Raw genomic sequence first — 7,336 nt, 5'->3', positions numbered from 1 at the left:
GCCACCGCCTGCGCCTTCTCCGCGGCCTCGGCGGCGGCGGCGGCCTTGGCGGTGGCGGCGGCCTCGGCGGTGGCGGCGGCCCTGGCAGCGGCGGCCTTGGCGGCCTCCTCCTTGGCCTCCTTTGCAGCGTCTGCCGCCGCGGCCTCGACGTGGGCCACGACAGCCGGCGCCTCGGGCACGGGGGCGGCGGGGGCCTGCGCCTTGGCGGGCGCCTCGGGCTTCGAGGCGGCGGCCGGCGCCTGAGAGGCCACCACGGGCTTCGGCGCAGGCTTGGACTTGGGGGCGAGGGCCGCCTGCAGCTGCACAGCAGGCTGCGGCGCGGGCGCCGCGGCGGCAGTGACGGGCTTGGGCGCCGCTGTGACGTGGGCGGGTGCCTCAGGTGCGAGGGCGGTTGCCGCCTCGGGCGCAGGCTGCTTTGGCTCCACAGCCAATGGCTTGTCCGCGATGACCGGCCCAGCCCCCTCCTTGTTGGCCGCAGCCGCCTCGGCTGCCTTGGGCGCCTTGGAGCGCTTCACAAGCAGCGCAATTGCCACAGCTGCGCAGACAGCAACAGCGCCGCCGCCGCCTAGGCCGACCCCCAGCCCCACGGCCTTCTTTGAGGTTTCCTTCTTCTTCACTGGAATCGCGACTGGCGCCAGCTTTGAGGCTGCGAACGAGGACGGGTGAGCACAAGTGAGCGCCTCGTCAAGGCAGCCGGGTGGTGCACCAGACTCACATACGGACGCTGCTCCCCTGCCAGCAACACGTGCGCACCTCTGCTCTCTCCAAACAGCAGCTTGGATATCTGCTGATTCGCGGTGGGGTTGGGTGCCATGTTGCGTGGAAGAGGCGCGGAAGGCGTGGACGGTCCGCTGGGACTGTTGGATGCTGAAAATTGTCTTTTTGGTCCAATAGAATATCGGATGTGGCTCAGTGCGCTGTCAGCTAAAGATGCACACTGACTCCCGCCTGCTGCGCTGCTTCGAGTTGAGTTCAGTTGTAGTCTCAGGGCAACGCCCGTGCAGTAGTATGCACCGTCTCCAGGAGCCTGAAAAGGGAGGTTATGGTCATAGTCATCGTGATGGCATGATATACTTGTAACGTTGGTTGGGTCTGGGGTGCTGCGCACCTAGTATCGGAAGGGCGTACAGGTGGCCATCAACCTGACCCCAGGGGCTGCACAAAAGAGTCTACCTGATCACTGCTGCAGAGGGAGCATCATGCTGCAGTAGTATGTTGCTGTCATGCTGGCACCTCGCACCGGTTGCATTCAAGCGTAGCGCTGCCCCATCACAGCTACTTCTCCCCCTCCCCTCCTAACACCCAAACACGGTCGCAACGCGCAAGCTGAGCGACCAAGCTGGTGATTGCACCCATATGATGATTCATCTGTGACCGTAGGCATGCTTTGCGGATAAAGCTGCTTGTTTACACACGTGGGCTCGCGGGATGTTTGATTGGGTGCGCTGCAGGCGTGGCAAGTGACTGGGTGACGGGGTGACAGGGCGGCCGCAGGCCGTGGGACGAGCGCAGGCGCGCGGCGAGGTGGGTGCGCCTGGGAAGCTGACCGGCGCAGATGGTGGGTGCTGAGGGTTGTGCGGGTGCTGCCATTAGGTGGGAGGAATACACACACAAACCAGCACATGGCCCTGACAATCCTTGTGGGCAGCCAATTTCCCTGCCGCAGCCGGCCCTCGCGGCCAATACCAGGGAAAGGCGCCACGCGCCAGACGTCCCCGCCACCGACACGGCAGGCTGGACGGGCGAGGCAGGCCGGCCCCGCCCGCCGCCCGCCGCCCCACCCAGTCACCGCAGCGACGCGACGGCCGCCGCGAGCCCCGCGAGCGCCGCCAGCGCCGCCGCGTTCGCTAGCGGGCTGGACGCGTTGACGCGCATCATGTACAGGTGGTGCTGCTCCGGCCCCAGGAATCCCCGCACCACCATCGCCTGCGCGATGTTCTCGCTGCGCGAGAAGAGGTTTGCAAACAGCCGCACCAGCAGGCGCGCGAATATCTCGATGCTGCCCCGCCCGCCCTGCGCACGCCAGTCCACCCCTCGCGCGGCCAGGCCAAGGCACAGGTTCCTGACCTCCTCAAACACGAGGCTCATGAAGCGCAGCGACAGCAGCAGCGTGACGCCGATGCGCTGCGTCGGCACGCGCAGCAGCCTCAGCGGCGCGAGCCAGCGCTGCAGCGCGGTCGCCATCTCCTCGCCGGGGGTGGTGACGAGGCACAGGCTCGCGGACTGCAGCGCGCAGAACGTCAGCGCCGCCGCGGTCACCGCGAGGTTGACGCTGCGGCGGGTGATGGTGATGACCCAGAGGTTCAGGATTACGTAGCTGTACGGCGCCGCCGGCGACAGGCCCGGCAGCCCCTCGGCCGCGTTTGGCAGCGCGCGCGCCTGCAGCAGCGGCGGGACGCCGTCGGCGCCGATCGCGGTGAAGACGAATATGAGGCCACAGATCAGGGAGAGGCGCTTGAGCTGCGCCTCCCAGAGCCGCGGCGGCAGGGTCAGCATGGTGAGGGCCGCGACGCAGCCGGCGATGCCTACGCGCAGCCAGGGGGTCGCGCGCGCAATCAGGATGTACAGCGCCACCAGCCACAGCTGCGGCGCGAAATTGCGAAATTTTGCGTAAAGATCCAAAGAAGGGGTGCGCGCGTGTGTGCAGAAGCAATTGCAGGTGGTTTGGAACGGATGGCAGATGTGACGAGGGGCTGCGAGGCACTTGGTGGAGGCTGGCTGGAACAAGGGCGCAGCGCGCACACGCTGTGTGGTCGCGCAGCTGCTCGTTGGTGGCCTGCGCCTCGAGTAGAATGGTTGTGAGACCTGAGGCCGCGGCAGCGTTGGGGCGGCCGCCTGGCACGGCTCCCCCCGTCCCTCCCCTAGATGAGGTCACGACGTGCAGAGGGGTTCCCCTGCGTCCTCACCTGCTTTATTTGGGCGTCCACCCGGTGCAGGGGTGTCACTGGGTAGGGGACGAAGGAGCTGCAGGGGGGGGAGGCACGGTGGGGTGTGCAAGGCGATGCAAGGTCGAAGCGGGCGGCACGGAGGCCCCGCGGCTCACGCCTGCTGCGGCGATCAGTCCCGGCTGCCGTGGTTCGTGTCAATCTGCGTTGGACCCCGCCGCTTCTGGCAAGGCCGCAGGGCGCACCTGTACGGCACGTTAGACACATTGAGGATGCCGTTCAGGATCCGCTGCTGCAGGGGCAGCTTCTCTTGCTGCTTCTTGCCGCTTGCTGCTGCTTTTGGGTTGCCTGCGGGCATTCCAACCACAACGTTATGATTGCAAGCTGCGCTGCGCGCAGATGTCCTGTACCATTGACGAAACAGGCATATTGAAGCCTGTTTGGGAGCCATCGCACCTGCCGCCGCTGCTGCGCCTTGCTGAGGCCATGCGCCACCCGCCGCCTGTGCCGCTGCTGCTGCTGCTCGAGTTGACAGCGGCCGCTGCTGCCGTCTCTCCGCCCTGCGAGCTGCTGGGATGGCACTGGCCGGCCTTGACGTGTGTCTCAAACGCACCCTGCTTGTCCCGTCCATTGCACCGTGCAACTGACGCAGGGGCACACTCGGCAGAACGCAGCCCGAGATCCAAATGAACAATACAGTCGTGCGCGCGTGACGTACAATCTGCTTTGATATTGAACACGGATGTCAGGTCACTTGATCAGAGGTACGGGGACCAGACAGCACATGACGGGGACAGACAGCAAATTGAGGTATGCACAGTGACACTGGTGACACACCCAAGACCAGTCAGGAGAGGAGGGTACAGACTGTACAGCAAGTGGGCTCGTGTACAAGAGCTTGAAGAACATTGGTATCCATTCGAGAGCGCTGCATGTGGCTCATCTGATGCAATGACATTGACTGCCGCTCGCACAGTCGAATCACTTTGATTTGAGACACTGATGCACATGGCAAAAACAAACAGGGCAATGCAGCTCTCAAGCACTGCTGAACAGAAATTCGAAGTCCCTCTCAGCTTCTTGACCGCCTAAGGCCCGCTGTGTGGCGACTTCGGTGCGTTGCGGGGTCCTGGTCCACCCTTGTGTGCTGTGCACTGGCCAGGCCTCCCGTTTCATGGCTGCTGCGAATCAGACTGCAGGACAGATCGTTGCCCAAGGGCTCAACAACATCAGGCTTGGTAACAAATTGGAGGATTGAAGATCACAAGCGGGCACCATGCCTGCCTGTGGTGGCAATCAGTGCTGTGAGTGCACAGTGAGAGCACAGCGCCAGGTGCCACCATTGCAATGTACCACTGCACATGCCCTTGGCAATGCCCATCATGCACTCCAGCGCATAGGGGCCCCCGCCCAAATGCAATCAAATACCATGCTGGGCGCAACTCGTGAGCATACCGTGCAATGCACCTTAGTCCAAGAGCCCCTGCGCCCCTTGATCATCCCACAACCCTACTACAAAGACAGCGCCTCGGCCTTGACCGGCAAAGGATGAGGTCAAAGGAAGGAAGATGACAGTACCACCACATTTGTGCCTTTGCACCAGTACACGCATCTGTACGAGTGTTCCTTTTCATTGACCGACTTCACTCACCGTTCGCAGGGCCCACCGACAGGTTGGCGGCTGATTATGGAGGCCGAATTTGTTGCTGCGCCACGCCCAGCTCTGAGTACTTGGGATGACTGCACACCGGCGACTGCCCAGCTGGTGCGTTCCCAGCCCACTCGCACTGACATCACTTCCGAGGGCGCCAACCGGGCGCTGCGGGTACGGGGTCGAGATGTAGACAACAACGGAAACGGTCATACCGTCAAGGTCACATATGCGATCGACTGACGTGTTTGCAGGTCTGTGAGACAAGATTCCCGCAATGGCCGGCGTCGAGAAGAGCTCTGGCGTGAGCGTTGCCCGGACTCTGATGCAGGGAGCGCCGAAGTTCGACCAAGGCTACATGACCACGCAGGTAGGCCGGCGCCTTGCGCGGCGATCTGCCAGCTAGACGACAAGACCCCGCCGCAGACTATCGGAGTGCGGCATCACCCCCTTGACGCCCACCTACCCCCCCAACTGAATCATTGTTTTGAACCACCCCAAACCTGCAGTTGGAGCACCATCTGGGTGCGGATGAGTACGTGACACCCAACAAGCTCGCCGAGCATCCTGCGGGGCGTGTAGTGGGCACCCTGCGCCGGCTGTGGCGCGCCAAGTCGATGACCGAAATCTGCGACGACATGGGTGGGTGGGAGGCATGGCCATTGGTCGGCTGAAACGTACTAGATAACAAAGCGCCACACTTGGATTGAGGTTTGAGGCCTGGGGGGTTTGTTAGGGCAGCAGCTGCAACCGGGGCCGCCCCATTACCAATGCTTCGCCGCCCACGACAATAACCCTGCTGCCGCGTCGCGCTGCCGGCCGCAGACGCGTTCAGCCGCGATGTAATGTTTGACGACAGCCTTGTGACCATGCAGGTGACTGCGGCACCACAATCCACAGTGCTGGGACGGGCCGTCGCCTGCTGTGACATCAACATTTGACTGGTGGGGGCTTGGGGGTGAAGCCGTGAGTGCGACAGGGGCCGACCTCCGGCCTCGTCAGCCAAAAGCCCCCTCTGGCTTTGTGATGCCTGATTCCATTCAGTCCTGGGTAGCGCGGCCCGCCGCCTGCGCCCAGACGGCCGCGCTTACCGACCTCCCCTTCGCAGCGCAAGGGCCACATGCGGCTGTGGGTGTGGATGACTCAGAAGGCCCTCGGCTCGTGGGACTTTGAGCCGCTGCTGGTCAGGGTGGGTGTCGGGCCCCGCGCACATTTTACACCCCAGTTGCCGGCCTGCAGCCGCCCAGCATACCTAGGGCCAAAACGCCTGCGTGCGTTGCTTTCTGCTTGGCGCTTGACCACCAGCCGCACGTCGAAGCACTGTGCACCGCCACCGTGGCTGTCGCGGACGGCCAGGTGTACATGCTGCTGCAGGCGTGCCTAAACGTTAAGAGCATCACCACGCCGCTGCAAGCAAGCCATGCCGACGTGCTTGTCAAGATGAATCCATCCCCCGCAGGTGAAGCCCCTCGGCAGCCGCACCCTGGTGCACATCACCGCCTCCCAGGCCCTCTTCCCGCGCCGCTCCTTCCTGCTGCCGCCGACGCTCCTGCTGCCGCGGCGCCTGGGGCTGATCTGCGAGATCACAGCCTGCGTTGTGGGCGACCTGCAGAGCGGCAAGGTGAGCCGAGTTCAGGGTGGTTGTGTGTTGCGCGGCGCCGTGCGTGAGCGAATTGGAGCGACCGCGAGTGGCAGTGTGCAAGCGCGCTGCGTTCACGCCCTCACCCCATCTGCGCTGGATCATCGAATGATTGAGACGCCGGGGAGCGTAGGCGGCTGATCGGCAGCTCCGGTTCACTCGATTGCATTTGGTGCTGGCAACGGGTTGATACAACAATGTTGTCCACACTAACGTGCCGCCTCACGCTTCATCATTGCAACGGGCGTCCCACTTCCTCACCCCCAAACCACCCAAACCCTGTCACTGCTCCCCCAAATGGCCCCTCCCGCAGATCGAGTGGGTGCGTGTGCAGCCCCACAACATGCCGTCCCTGCCGTCCCCCCTACGCAGCCTGCTGGGCCAGGCGCTGGCCGTCCCACTGCACGCGACTGAGCCGGTCTGGAGCCTGGCGCCCTGGCAGTGGGTGGGGGAGCCCTTCTGGGCAGACAAGCGGAAGGTGTGCGTGGGCGGGGGCGGAGGTTTGGGATGGGGGTTGCTGCATGTGGTGCATGGCCACACACAGCCAATGTGGTGACCTGCTGCCACGCACGAAACCCACTCGCACCCGTGCCTCGCAAACCTGCTGCGTCACGGCTCGCGCTTTCTTGCTTGTCTGCCTTTCTGGGCTCGCCCCGTCCAGGCGCCGTCGGAGCGCGAGGCTGCCGGCGTGGACGGGACGCTGCTGGGCGCCGCGGCTGGCAGGGCGGGTCTGCTGAGTGATGACGCGCTGGACGCCATGATCGACTATGGTGGGGTTGCAGGCGGTGGACACGTGTGCTCACATGAATGCGTACCCGTTGGATGTGGGCGTGCATTTGGGCCGTTCTGGGCACTCAGGGCTTCCTTGACATCCCCTTTTCCACTGTCCTCTTTCCTGCGCTGTGTGCGCACGTGTACACACACACACACACACACACACACACACACACACACACACACACACACACGCACGCACACATCAGCATACTTGCAATTGCGCGCACGTGCATACACTCGCACAAGCGCACATGCACGCATGCACACTCAGTTGCACACTTGCACTGTTGACGTGGTCATCGCACTCACCATCTCTGGGTTTGCCGGCCCTCCCACTGCTTGTTCACCTCTGTATCTGCAGCCTCGTCCGGCTACAAGGGCGTC

General features: G+C 63.8%; 3 protein-coding genes across 3 annotated transcripts in view; 1 reads left to right on the top strand and 2 right to left on the bottom strand.

The window, feature by feature from the left end:
- MNEG_5053 (hypothetical protein) overlaps window positions 1–814 on the bottom strand; it is a gene marked incomplete at both ends in the record, with an annotated part of 1,450 nt that extends 636 nt beyond the window's left edge. Inside the window, 2 exons of the mRNA XM_014046470.1 lie at window positions 150–646; window positions 754–814. Of these exons, the coding sequence (XP_013901924.1) occupies window positions 150–646; window positions 754–814 (558 nt within the window). The remainder of the gene's footprint in view (window positions 1–149; window positions 647–753) is intronic.
- Window positions 815–1,785: 971 nt separating this feature from the next.
- Window positions 1,786–3,243, bottom strand: MNEG_5052 (hypothetical protein; the record flags this gene model as incomplete). Its single annotated transcript, XM_014046469.1, has 3 exons — window positions 1,786–2,583; window positions 2,907–2,964; window positions 3,131–3,243. 3 exons carry the CDS (start codon window positions 3,241–3,243, stop codon window positions 1,786–1,788), a joined length of 969 nt encoding a protein of 322 aa, XP_013901923.1.
- Window positions 3,244–4,813: 1,570 nt separating this feature from the next.
- On the top strand, window positions 4,814–7,044 carry MNEG_5051 (hypothetical protein; the record flags this gene model as incomplete). The annotated part of the gene is made up of 8 exons (XM_014046468.1): window positions 4,814–4,906; window positions 5,046–5,178; window positions 5,362–5,411; window positions 5,645–5,725; window positions 5,996–6,157; window positions 6,489–6,653; window positions 6,837–6,945; window positions 7,034–7,044. The coding sequence occupies 8 exons, from the start codon at window positions 4,814–4,816 to the stop codon at window positions 7,042–7,044; spliced, it is 804 nt and encodes a 267-aa protein (XP_013901922.1).
- Window positions 7,045–7,336: the final 292 nt, after the last annotated feature.

The sequence above is a fragment of the Monoraphidium neglectum genome (assembly GCF_000611645.1).
Source record: "Monoraphidium neglectum strain SAG 48.87 unplaced genomic scaffold scaffold00734, whole genome shotgun sequence".
In the NCBI taxonomy this organism is placed as follows: Eukaryota; Viridiplantae; Chlorophyta; class Chlorophyceae; order Sphaeropleales; family Selenastraceae; genus Monoraphidium; species Monoraphidium neglectum.
This window is presented reverse-complemented; position numbering and strand designations above follow the sequence as displayed.